General features: G+C 41.8%; 1 protein-coding gene across 1 annotated transcript in view; it reads right to left on the bottom strand.

Annotated features, from left to right (window-relative positions):
• Positions 1-14,127, bottom strand: part of PKHD1 (PKHD1 ciliary IPT domain containing fibrocystin/polyductin) — a 264,433-nt gene that overhangs the window by 15,078 nt on the left and 235,228 nt on the right. Inside the window, exons 60-61 of the mRNA XM_062573127.1 lie at positions 1,049-1,178; positions 140-227 (exon numbers count right to left, since the gene is read on the bottom strand). Coding sequence (XP_062429111.1) covers positions 140-227; positions 1,049-1,178 — 218 coding nt within the window. The remainder of the gene's footprint in view (positions 1-139; positions 228-1,048; positions 1,179-14,127) is intronic.

Raw genomic sequence — 14,127 nt, forward strand, 5'->3', positions numbered from 1 at the left:
AATTCGATCTTTCTTTTTTTTTTTAGTCCAAAGATCACCTTCAAGCCTGACTTTTCCCAGGGAGAACTCTTAAATTCATCACCATAATTACTCGTAGTTGCTTTGCTATAACCCTTGACGTAAGAAAACGTGTCCAAACCTTTCAGCACAGCCTCAGAGGAACCCTTGAGGTGAGCTGATACAACCCATGGCTCGGAGGGCAGCCCCAGTTTGTCAACTCTCTTACCCTAGGGAAAAGAACAAAAGAGAAAAAATTCCTCACCAAGAGGAAAGAAAGCTTGGATGGTTCCAAACAATTATAATAATCTATTAATGCCCAGTGGAAGAGCAGTTTGCATCTACATGTGGCATCAAAGTTCAAGGAAACTGAGTGGACTCAGAGCTTAGTTAAGCTGCAGATTTAAGTCCTTTATATACTCATTGAAAGAAATTGAAAGAAATTAATTTTGATATCTAAATATCATATCTGTGATAGGTGTGCAGGATCTAGTCCATGTTTATATGAAGAGCTCAGATTTCTTCTTCTTCTTTTTTTTTTTTTTTTTTTTTTTTTTTTGAGTGAGTTGCTAGCTCTCATGTACGGCAGAAGAACTGGAACATGTGTTGGCCCTGTGTCCTGTGTCGGTAATCCTGCCACAGCTAACTCACACCACAGAGATGCCCAAGCTTGTTTCAGACATGGGGTTCTCCACATGGGTGGACTTGCTTGGGAGGACCAGAATAGCCCATTTAACGCCAGCTTCTGTGATTGTGTTGCCGTTCCCACATTCCTCAGTGCTATCCTCTAAGCCTGAGGAAAGAAGATTGAAAGACTGAAAACAAGAGATATCAAAGTAATAATCTAACCCTCACAGATGCAGGAGGATGCTCAAAAATGTGAACAGAGTCTACCCTAGGAGACAAGGCACATAACAGTCAGTATCGCTATTTATTTATAGAGAAATCTTATGTGTTATCCAGGTCAGTCCCACGGCTTTTGGACTGCTTGGAGATGTCAAAAATGCTCAGCATTAATAAAAGTGTGCATATACGGAGGGGCAAATCTTACCTCCTTATCCAGGAAAATGATTTGCGGCTGTACAGGAAGCTGTTTCTCCATTTCTCCATCTGAGGGCTGCACCCGGACAGAGATGTTATAGGGCCTCACATACAAGCAAGTTCCAGAGTTTTGTCTGCTTCTATTTCTTTCACTGCAAATGAAGGTAAAAACAAACAAACAAACAAAAAGAAAAATCAGAATATTAATGCTATGAAAACACCTGATGTCAGTTCCCAAGATAATTCACATCTTACCTATGTCTCATAACTACACATCACTTTCTGTTCACAAGATTTTCTGTCTTCTTAGCGTAGGTGGCAATACTCAAGTGTTTTTTGTGCACAGGAAAAAGCACTGCACTAAATGACTATAAATTTATGTTACGATGGTATTTTGGTATGGTACGTGAGATCAGCATATATAGAACTATGAAACAGGCATCACTCCAAGGAGATAACAATACCAAACCAATAAAAGACGCCTTTGTTCCTATCCCCAGTTTACAAATGGAAAACCAAGGAATGAATGAAATAATTTATTTTCCCAGCATCATATAGGAAGTATGTGGCCCAGACAGATTTTATGCATTCAGAAACCCAGTGCCTTATCCCCAAAGTCTTCATTCCAGTGCACTGACAACTGAAGGCTACAAATGCTTCCTGTCCAGCCAAAAGATTTCCAATGGATGTCTTTTAGCCCTTGTAAAATAAGGTTTCAGCTCCTCTATACAAGCATAGGACTTTAAGTCATAGGATTTTACTGCAGATCTTTATCTTGTTATGCCTATGATCCTACACTTCATTATCTGCAAAGTCCACATACTGAAATACAGCAGTATGCAGACACTCGATTAAAAGATACTGGCTTTTCAAGACTGAAATTTAAATTCAAGCATCCCAGGAGAGGGCTTTTGCATTTGAATAAAGAATCAACACTTTATTCTGAGCCTATATCATTTCATTCCCTCTCCCAGTGCTTTCTGTCATTTAGTATCTCTTTTATACATATATATACTTCTAATCTACAATTGCAGTGATGCGGCTGGAGGTTTGATACTGTCTTGAAATGAAAGTAGGAAAGCTATTCATTCATCTCTCTAGCGTTTGCTTAAAGGTGTTTACAAACAGAAGATTTACTGAGCACCAGTTTCCTTTGGTTTAACTTTGCGTTGTTTTTCAGGGTATTACTGTGCATTACAAAACAAATCCTGCTTATACTGCAGCTAATGCGAAATATTGGCCCAAATCATAGACGCAGGGAAGAGTAAAGGTTTTAAGGACACCTGTGGTCTAAAGAACTGGCACAACAATTTAAACAAAAAGTGTCAGTTCTACTCTTGGTTCATCTTCTTTCTTGTGCATTGTTAATTCTGAAAAGCAATAGTATAGTAGCAATTCATGGCAAAAGCACCACACATTCTGCAGTGCTCTTTTCTGTCTCCTTCCAAAACTAGGCATTCAGCACCATGACTTAAATTCACTGTAGGCACGACATGCCACATCACTGTTTTTAGGGTAGAGATCTGCACTTTTGGTGAGCTCTGTGGATCCAGCTGAGTTCAGAAATGTTCAAGCGAATCTTGCTATAGCTTATGTTGGTCAAAAAATCATTTTTTATTTCTCTCTACAACTTCTTTAAACTGTCAGTAAATAGGAAAAAAATTGGCATACAACGTCCTGAGTCCACAACCCAGGCCCTACACAGCAAATAGTGCCCATCACTCATTTAAAGGAAGCCTGTCGCTAAATCTGGTTGTAGGAAGTAGCTGTTCCTACTCCCTAGAGCGACCAACAACAAACAAAATGAAAAGGAAAAATTGCCACATGAACATTTAAAAAAATATTGTTTGTTTGCAGGTGATTTGAATCCAGCTAACACAGCACAGAAGATAACATTCACGTTCCACGTGGTCCAGCCTGCTTCTCGCTGTGAAGGAGCCCCTGCCTTAGGGTGCAACCCTGCACGCAACGGGTTATGCCCCTGTAAGCCAGTATCAGTGTCAAGAGGGAAGAGAGAAAGAGCAGCCTGCTGCTCCCCCGTTGATTTGTGCTGGGAGGAAAATAGGCTTGCCTGGCATAGTTTTGCCACTGGGAAGTAGGAATGGGCAGGCGTGCCTGTAGCCCAGCAAGGGCCGGAGCAAGGAAACCTGCTTTTCTCTTTCTACTTGGCACCAATAGTATGCTATTTTGTCACTGTGCTGAAGAGCCATGCTGGGAAGGATTTATAATTTCCTGCCGACAGCGCTCATTGCGGAGCAGCTCAGTTGCTCAGTGCCTTGCAGCACTTCTAAAGGTGGACACAGTGGGCAAGTAAGTGGTATCATGGCGTCTTGGTCAACAGCTGAACCTGAGCCAGGCTTCTAGAGCGCATTGCACTGTCAGCACTAACACAGGTCTGCAGCACATGCTGGGACTCTGCAGGAGAGCAAATGTCTATTTTTCAGTAGCAAGGAGGTTACGCGTTATAGAAAAAAAGTCGGAGGACCTACTGAGGGTATCAAGGCATGACTAAGAAGCTATAGGGAGATATTTGGGGCAGAGAGAAGGAAGCATTGTTGCAGTCAAGAAGAGAATGCCATTTTAATTTATATAATATAGTTTATATAATTTATATTTCATAATATAATATTATTTTTAATTATTATTATCAATTGGCTTCAAGGGAGAACCTATGCCAAGGATCTATTAAAGTCAATGTATACACCAATATTAGAGAACAAAATAGTGCCAAAGAACAAGCCTTGGCACTGAAGTTTGATCATATCTACTGTCAACCTGTCAGTTCTTGGCAAGCCTACGTCCAGGCGAAATAGCAAAGTCCAGGACAACACCCAAAGAGTATGGGAGCTAATACAGTCAAAGACTTATCATTGGGCAGGTTGGATGAGGCCAGCCTGAACTGGAGTATAAAAGAGTATTTTATGAACAGAGGCTGATCATCTGGCCTTCATGCTAGAGAAAAGTCCCTGGCATATTTAACTTACTAACAAGCATAGCCAGCGAAACTAATTGAATGGTTGTCTGCGTGTGTCTGCAATGTTAGGGCTGCAGCACAGGTATATCCTTGGCAGGAGAAAGAGACTGGAAAGAACCTGGGGCAGCAATAGTATATCCAAATGCAGCAGGTGGCCGAGTCTACGAGTATGTTATTTTGTTCTTTTGCTGAAAAGGCGGTGGTTGCTGGAGAGGAGAAGGCAAGCTGTGGGAAAGAAGGTACCATAGTGAACACAGGAGACAGGCAATCTGAGGACTTGCACAAGGCAAAGTAGGTGCAGATTCACCAGAAGGGCCATAAGGATTTCAGTACCTCTGAGCGAGAGGCATGCTCTATGTCTGGTAGCTATGAGGTTAGTCACACACCAGGTACCTGTGCCCTCTTTGCTGCATTGTTCAGAGCTTTGTCTCCCTCTGCAGATCTTCTCACTGAGCAATAGGAATGGGAAAAGAGGGGCATAAGTATCCAGAAGGCTGTGTCAGGAGTCTGGCCTCGTTCCTAATGTATGCAAAACAGCTCTGGAAAGGATGACTTTTACTTCCACAGATCCCCAGGTTTCCCCATTTTATACAGAAAAAATAAATCTATGGAAAAGAAACACCAGTGGAGAGCAAGTTTCAGCTTTCCCTGATAGCGAAGAAGCAATTGAAAAAAAAATTGATCATGTCTCTTTATGGTTAATGGACTGAATGTGACACATGCTGTCAGACATTAATGATGTCTCTCATCTTTTGCCAAGACTGAGCCAATAAGACAAAAACTGAACAGATTCTAGCTATGCACGCCGCTAGTATGGACAGGCAGCTTTGAACGAAGCCATGACCATTGCAAGTCATTGCCCGGGAGGCTAGGTGCTGTGATGGCAGCGAGGCAGCAGGAGTAGGTCTAAGAGGGCAGAGAAGTAACAAGAGGGCCAGGACTGATGGTGAACTGGGATGATAAACAAATAACTGAATTACCCTGTGTTGGTCAGGTGGAACAAGAAGGGTAAGCTTATTTATCTAACCACTTTGAGCATTTCCTTTCAGACAGTAAAGAAGTTTTGGTCAGAAGCTAGATATTTTGTGCCTATTGAAAGCATCAGATAAGGTGGTTAGACTGAAAAAGAATCGTTCTTTTTTTGAAATATACGTTAGTTCAAAAAACCCCAGTCTTTCTGAATGATGTATTCTGACATTAACCTGCTGGGGCCCTACCACCATCAGTTCTCCATTTGCTGCCTGTTGGACCTACACCAGCAACTATCCAAGCTCCAGATGGCTCCCAGTCCAGCTTGGGGTGAATGTTCTCCCAGTTTTACAGAGAAGGAAAGAGAGTAACTCAGCATGAACACAGATTTCTAGGAACAGAGAGATATGTCTCCTTCACAAGGCAAGTCTTCTCCCCCTGCTCAGATAGCTTTCATTTAGTAGTTTATGATCCCTATGGTATCCAAAACTGAAGGCAAGTAGCTGCCAAGTGGAAGCAGCCGGTGGCAACTGGCATAATTCAGACTCCCATAGCCTGAAAAAGGCAACTTAAATAAAATAATAATAATAAAAAAAAATCAGAGACTAGAGGGACCCAATGGACCCACTCAAAGGTGAAGTGCAATCACTAGCTGCCAGTCCGTCAGACAGGAGAGAAACATCCTCCAGATTCATTAGTGACTTTCACTAATTGATGGAGGCCCGTGGAAATACCCATACTTACAATGCCACCTGCTAGTGGTGGGGGACTAAACCAGATGTCTTCCATAACACACTCCTGAAGTTTACTGTTGGAGGAACGTCTTTTATTAAATGTAAACAGCATCACGCTGGAGGTCAGAGTCTTGCAACCACTGCGTATCCCAAGGTAATACCACTTTAAGCTCCACATAAACTCTTAAACAGTTTCTATCCTAAAACCAGACCGTAGGTGGTACAGTTTTTTACGATATGTTATAATAGTGCAATAAATCTGTTAGCTTAAAATCGAATCTCCGTGGCCTTTTAGAGAAATCATCATTAAATGCAAGGCCCTGTTAATGATGCCATCCCAGTGAAATTGTTTAATCTGCTAGGGGGGTGAAAGGTCACCAAATGAATTTTTTATAATACATCAACTTGACACGCAATAGGGAAAACTGTAATAGATAAAAGCAAAGGAAAAGGGCACTGTCTTCTTCTGATAGGTCAATAGCAGCCAAGAGAGTCACTCATCCACTTTTCCTTCACTACCGTGCTCCTTTTCCATTTAATATGGACACCCAATTAATACCTCAGCACCATAGACAACCTCATTTTAGGTGAATTATAGCATTTTCTTCCCCCTTCTCCGAAATGAAAGTGATCACAATACATCATAGCATTGTGCGAATTAACGTTAATTGATTCGAGTTACCAAGTGTTGATGGGCCACTTCTGTAATCTGGCCCTTATTGGGAGCTGGAAGGGATGAAGGGAAGATTAGATTGCACCGTCCGTTGCTTTGACGACGGCAGTCACCTGACGGCTTGTTAGACAGTTGTACGGTTCTATTGCAGGCCCCAGTGGGGTCGTCAGTAAACTGGAGTGATGTCCAAACATCATTACACGCTGCTCCGATATTAAAGCAAAGGGATTAGCACCTTATTGCAAGCAACCTGGATTTGTCATTGTGCTGTCGTTATCCAATTTCCAGATGATAATATGACTGTGGCCTGCGGGCGTTTGGTCCTACAGCCAAACTAAGGTGTATATATATATCTATATCTCTCTATACATATATGTACACACACCCTCACAAAGACCCAGTACCCGAAGCCACTTAACCCTTTAGTCACCAGACTCCTATTAACAAAGCATGTGAAAGAATTTTTCTCCTTTTTTTCATGTTAAGCACTAGTCAAGGGTACAACACAATGGCAAAACAGGCTGACTTCAGCACTGAGACTCTTGTCACTCCCTTTTAATTTTACACCAGCCGTGCTCTGCTAATAAAAGTGACAGTGCTCGTATTTTAAAAAAGGCTGAGTGATGAAAGGATCAGTCCTTCAGAGATGGGGCTGTCAGCTCCTCTCTGCTGTGTGCACACACCCCATGTAAATCATCAAAGCCACAGCTTTCTTTATGCCACTTTTATCAGAGATCCCATTAATTGTTAAAGGGAAAATTAGATACATATGTGACACACACACAAAAAAAAAAAAAAAAAAAAAAAAAAAAAATCTTGTTTGACAGCACTAAGATGCTACCTCTGGAACTGGATCTCCTTCCAAACCCCTAAAAATCCTGTGGTACACTCCCGGCTCTGAGGTGTGCTCCTGCCCGTTTCTGAACATCCATAACTTCTGAGGGACCAGGGAATTGAGCAGGGAATTGAAAGCCTAAGGGGAATAATCCCCTTAGGCTGGTCTCCTTCATTTTGGACTGAGATATAATAAGACAAAGCCCTCACTTTCAATGAGGCACACGTCGGATGGGCTGACACACAGCCCTTTAATGACAATATATCCCTTGTTCCTACCATGCAGATCTGCAAAGTGTTTTAGCTGACAGAGTTAGCTCTCCTTGTCCTGAGTCCTTCCTCCCCTCTTCACTCTCCTCCTAAGCTCTCTCCTGCTGTCCTTCCTCTTTTCCTCCTTCCTTGCTTCCTTCCCTCCCCTCCTGCAGGGAACCAGCTGGTTTTTGGAAACCCATTGACTGAGCAAGCTGCAGTTTCAGCCACAGTTACAGTGGAGGTAAGACTTTAATTCTCCTTACTTGAATTTTGAAATTCATGGGTGTCACTTTTGAGAGTGGTGAATTTGCATAGCTGTGAGGTACAAAATGATGCTCCAGAATGACACGGGTTTTTTACATAGATTTACTATGTATGGTAGATATTAACCAAAAGATAGTTTAAAAGTAAGGCTTAGTTTAAGAAGAAGTAGGTTTGTTTTAATTCAAGGGCAACTATTGTAGCCAGGAGGCCTGATGAATTGACAAAGTCCAGTGCTGTCTCAACTGATTTAGTCTTATTCTGCTTTTATGATTAGATATCTTCCCCAGCAGATGGGTAGAATAGAGATCTCAGTTCAGTGCTCCATCATTCTTAGTGTCTTTCACAGATTGTTGCGCCTAATTTTTCCCCTTCCTCCCCAGTACAAGATAGTAACCGCCTACAAGGAGGCTATATCAGCTCCTGGAAGTCTAGCTGTGGGAGTCCTTGCAAGAAATACGTTTCTCTACTGACAATAGGCAGGGACATCAAACTGCCTCCTAAATATCTCCAGTCTGAATTCAATTTGAAGAAAAGTGTTAAAATAGCAGCTCTGGTGTCTAACATCTATGTAGACAGAGACCTTGTGCCGTGTCAGTGTCCCCAGTACATTGTGCCTTTCTGACTCCACCAGTGTGCTGATAATTCATTTTGATGCCCACTCAAATCCTTTTTTTTTTCTTTTCTGTTAAAAATGCCACCAGAAGAGGCAATTAACAAAAGGCTTTGTTATAAGGAAATTTCTCCTGTAAAATGTGGAATAACTTCCCACAAACTCTTTTCCCACACAAGCCACCAGTTACTATCTTCAATCATCACTGAAAGATATGTCTGAATCTCTGAGTTCATGATGAACATCTTACCTCTTGTTGACAGACCCCTGAGCTACTCATTCTACCAGTTTGAAAATAATTATGAATTGAGAACAAAAAAGTGAGTTTGTCTTGATTCCTAAAGCACAGTCTCATATAATCATACATTTTTTTGTGGCATAACACTATTTATGCACATAGTAATCTCAAACTTAATCTCATTTTGTTCCTTAACCCATTGCTTCTATGAAGATACCATTAAAGAATCCCACTCCTCTGATTAGAAATCATCTAAGTTTCACTGTAAATTTATTTATGTATGCTTTTCTGTAATTTTACTACTCTGCTAAGTATGAGATGTTGCCTAAACCAGGGCTTAGCTATATAGAAACAAAAAATCAAAAAAATAGTATTGGAGTTCAATGAGAAGTGTTCCTCTTTCTGAGGAGGAAGACTATGATGAAACGAAGAAGAGTTGCATGAGGTCACACTGCCCAGACAACACATCTCTCTGGCCAAAGTTCTGGGATTTTCTCCTAAGCCGAGGGCCAGGTGGGTTCGCAGGGCTTTCCTTTACAGTGTCATGACACAGCTGTGCACACATCCAAAAAACCTGAGATATCAGGTCTGCCCTCTTAGGTATAGTCTCAAGTGCTGCATTAGCTGAAACTCTGAGGTGAGGATTTTGGCATCCTACCTTTGACTACAAAGAGGAGGAGAATCATAGAATGAGTAAAGGTGGAAGGGACCTCTGGAGATCATCTAGTCCAACCCCTCTGCTCAAGCAGGGTCACCTAGAGCATGTTAGACAGGGTTGCATCCAGGAGGGCCTTGAAGATCTCCACAGAAGGAGGCTCCACAACCTCTCCGGGCAACCTGTTCCAGTGCTCCGTCACTCTCACGGTGAAGAAATTCCCCCTCATGCTCAGGTGGAACTTCCTGTGCTTCAACTTCTGCCCATTTCCTCTTGTCCTGTCACACGGGACAACTGAAAAGAGTTTGTCCCCGTCCCCTTGACACCCTCCCTTCAGGTACTTGTACACATTGATCAGATCCCCCCTCAGTCTGCTCTTCCCCAGGCTGAAGAGGCCCAGCTCTCGCAGACGTTCCTCAGAGGGCAGGTGCTCCAGCCCTCTGATCATCTTTGTAGCCCTACGCTGGACTCTCTCCAGTAGCTCCATGTCTCTCTTGTGCTAGGGAGTCCAGAACGGGACACAGGACTCGAGATGAGGCCTTGCCAGGGCTGCATAGAGGGGCAGGATCACCTCCCTCCACCTGCTGGCAACAGTTGTCCTAATGCAGCCCAGGAGACCATTGGCCTTCTTGGTCACAAGGGCACATTGCTGGCTCATGGTCAACTTGCCATCCACCAGCACTCCCTGGTCCTTCTCTTCAGAGCCGCTCTGCAGAAGGTCACCCCCCAGCTTGTACTGGTACCTAGGGTTATTCCTCCCCAGGTGCAGGACCCTGCACTTGCCCTTGTTGAACCTCAGGAGGTTCCTCTCCGCCCAACTCTCCAGCCTGTCCAGGTCTCTCTGAATGGAAGATGGAATTCCTCCATAGAATGACTTTTCATCTTCCTTTTTAAAAATCCTTTGCAATTATTTACAATAGCCTACTTGAAAACTGCACGAAGGTTATCAAGCCCAAGCACTTCAAGGTTAGGAGGTGTCAGAATTAATCTAGTTTGGATTTCTAGCTCTGCCTGCCTCTGTGTATGTCTTGTGACATAGCGAATGAGTACTAACTTCTCATGTAGTCCTCTGGGTAGGTATTGCTCTCTGAACGAGCACTTCTTTGGCAATTTGCCTCACTTTTATTGCTTGCTGTGAGTCTCAAGTATCATTATTTCATGCACACTTACTTACTATTTTTCACGTGCTACCCTAAGCCTAATGTCTTCAAATTTCAGTTTGTAACAGGTTAAAGGAATAGCTAGGTACCTGCCTTAGAGTGGGGAGATGAACTAAATGGTTTCTGGATGGTTGTGAAGCTTTATATTTCTGATTTTGTATAAAACACCACGCAAACATAAGTTATGCATATGCTGTTGTGTTTTCTTGCTCTTTATATTTATACTGACATTTGGCAAACTTTGCAAAATAGAGATTATTATCTGTAAATATATTTCAATAGATGTTTATACACATACATTCACAGAAAGAATGTGCAAGGCTATAGCTGTCAGAGCAATCATCTCTTTCTTTCATTGGCAAACCAATGAGCCATGCCTGAAGTGAGCATATCAATGGAGTTAAATTAAAATCATATAAAAAGGCGTTGCAAATAGATAACTCATTTTTTAAAGGTTTGGCAACAGAAAACACAGACTTATTGCATGCTACCACAGCAAGGTTTCCAAGGCTACCTTCATCCTCACTGTTCCATCCTACAAAGAAGAACACCCAGTCTCTGCTGAACAGTATCTTTTTGTTGTTGTCTTTAAGCAAGAGGAGCCATGAGTCTGGAAGTCTGCAGGAGTGCAGGTTCTGAGAATATCTGATATCTTGATTGGATTTTGCATAACTCAGGGGTGCAAATATGTTTCTGTTCCTTCCACAGAATAAATACACGAGAATATTTAGCCTGACTTGTAAACCTAACCTCATTATCCTTGCCTGGGCTAGCATCTATGGCCTAAAGAGAGACAGATAGACAGTGGGGGTATTATATGTCCCAACAGGAAAACCCTGATTTCATTTCACAAGTTATCTGTGGCCTTATTGTATCACAACGTCATCCATGAGTAATTCTAGAAAAGCTATGACTGATGGGGAGTAATAAATAACACTGCACAGGAGCCCAAGCAGCAAAGGTGGACTGATCTGGTCCACGTATTTGGTGATTTAGTCTTCTGTTGAATGCAGGTCCTACGTGTTCCCCTCTCTGGGCTGAGCTACTGATTTGAATCTCTGGCTTTAAGCTGGCACTGTTCTTGCCCCTCCAACAAAACAACCTCCTTCTCAAGAGCCTGCCCTGATTCTCACTGCTTGGTGGAGTTTGTCCTCATCCACATCACCCCAGTCCACAGCTAAGGTGTGATGGGGAGGGTTGGTTTTGCAGAGCCTTTAATATCTCATGCACAGAGGAGAAAGCTGGAAATACTTCTCCATATGCCACCCTGGAGAGCAGCATGAGGTGCAGGGAAGATATCACTCGTGTCTGACAAAGGGCAGTCACAAGGTGTTCCTGCCTGCTGCACCGTAGAGGCAGTGAGTCTTTCCTGTAGATGATTCCTATTTGCCCGCTGTGACATTTCATGGAGGTATTGGGGAATCCGTAGACACTTAATAGGGTTCTGTCAGACTTACTCTCAAAACACTATAGCTTTTGCGTTTCCCACAGTGTAGCTATTGCTGCTTCTCTTGTGCTGATCATCAGTAATCAACACGGAGAATGAGGGGTCATTTATCTGCCAAAGTCTGCAAGCTGCTGGGTATCTCAGAACAGCATAGAGAAAGGATAACATTCGGTAACACAGGCTGTGAGACTTCCTACAACATTTTTTGCTTAAAAAATGTCCTACTTGCTTCAGAACACAAGCACCGCTCCATCGATGTTAGTGACACCGTGCTGATGTTAGTGATACTGTGCTCATAAATAATATTCCATATCTTAAGGGCCTGACCCTAACTTAAGACTTGATCTTGCAAGCAACAATTTCTCACTATTCTTAATAAGAAACCACCTCAAAACAATCAAATTAAATATTCTTGTGATCCCAATTTAGCAAACCTTAATGTGGGAGCTTCACTATCACCCTGTTCCCAGTAGAAAAGTTAAGCATGTGAATAGCAGCTTGTATCACTGGCAGCCAGCATACATTAGGCAGGTACAGAGGTCAAGGGTAGAAAGAGGATATGGTATTAATTAGAGAAATAAGTCTTAGACAAATCCAATTTCTTTCTTTGGTTAATAAAGATAACTGCATAGATGGAATATGCTTATAGTTGGGTAAGGCTCAGTAGTGCACAACATCAAAAAATAACATTATGCAATACCAAGAGAGTACACATTAGGTTGCCAGGCATTAAATCCCATGTTCCCTATTAAAAACAGATGGAATATTACCTTTTTCATATTTTCCATATGCTTTTAATATGGATTCAGGATCTGGAGCTGAAATACCCGGCTGTCTGCTTCCTTCCCAGCCCTGCTCCTCACAGCGTTCTCGGCAGATAAGGGCTGCCATCTGGGCTGTACAAAGTGGCTGCAAGAGGCTGACTAGAGCAAGACAAGGCCAGAGGAAGGAAGAACAGGTAGGGATGTTTGTCGTGGAGGAAGAGAAACCTTTTTTGTAGAGGAAGAGAAAGACCTTAGAAAATTGAGCCCTCAATGAGCCTCATCAATAAAATAAATAAATAAATAAATAAATAAATAAATAAACAAACAGTATATACAAAACTCATCAAGAACTAGTTAATAGTCAGAGCTCAAAATGCAACTTCCATTGGGAAATGGTTATCAGATAATAGAGGGTCCTATGGTGGTGTATTAGAATCAGCTGCAGGCCTGATGCTGGGGGATATTTTCCTCAACAAACAAATATAAAATTACTTCTGATGAAATTGCAGAAGTTTTGGTGGGCTGGTAAATTGTGTAGAGTTGTGAACTGGGCAAAGAAATTGCATTTTTATACAGTCAAATGTAAAGCTATGTGCACAGTAAGACTTATGTTTTAAAAAATTGAAAGTCACAAACATGGAATGGGGGATTGGGTCCTGGAAAGCAATAACTAAAAGGAACTAGAGGATATAATGAGAAAACAAATGATCAGGAGCTCTCATATTTCTTTGAAAAAATAGACTAATGGGATCATTTAATTCTATGAGTAGAAAATAGGATTTAGTACCACTTTTGCATGTGGCACTGACATGAAGGAAAACTGCTAGCAATTCAGATATCCACGCTTCAAAAAGGATTCATAAAATAAAGGGGAGAAGGAAAGAAACCCCAAAAGGATTTAAACACCTTACACTGACCAGAGCTCAAACTCCTCAATTTATTAAAAACGGGTAGGTAAGTGATTATATTGCTCTGGAGGTATCTATAAGAGAGGGAACAGTCAATGCTCAGCAGTATGCTGATACAACAGAAAAGACAGAGCAAGAAACTCTCACAGGAAGCTGGAGATTGAAGGATTCACAAGAGAAAGTAGGCAAGTATTTGTGATATAAAAACAGGGATAACATTCATCATCTAGACATACATCAAAAGGAAGTATTGGATGCTGCCAGCTCACTATCTTCAAGACTGGTTCTCTAGGATGTGTATTTTAGCCAAAACCAAAAGTCAACATCAAGGTACCAGAATAAACAGCTGTGGCCTGTGTCATACAGAGTATTAAACTAGAAGATTAAAAGGTCCTTTCTGGCCTTAAATTCTGTAAGTATATGAATCAAGATTTAGACTTGTAAGTAATTTAAGGCAACAGCCTGTCTTTCACACCATGTGTCTGGCACTGCATCAATTTATAAACATTCAAAGGCTTACTTAAGTGTTCAAAAGTAAAAAGACACCATAATCTGAACTCCTTTAGAAATATTGACCTTACCCAAGAGTTTACAGTTTGAAGGCAGA

Source organism: Rhea pennata, chromosome 3 (assembly GCF_028389875.1).
Source record: "Rhea pennata isolate bPtePen1 chromosome 3, bPtePen1.pri, whole genome shotgun sequence".
Lineage (NCBI taxonomy): Eukaryota > Metazoa > Chordata > Aves > Rheiformes > Rheidae > Rhea > Rhea pennata.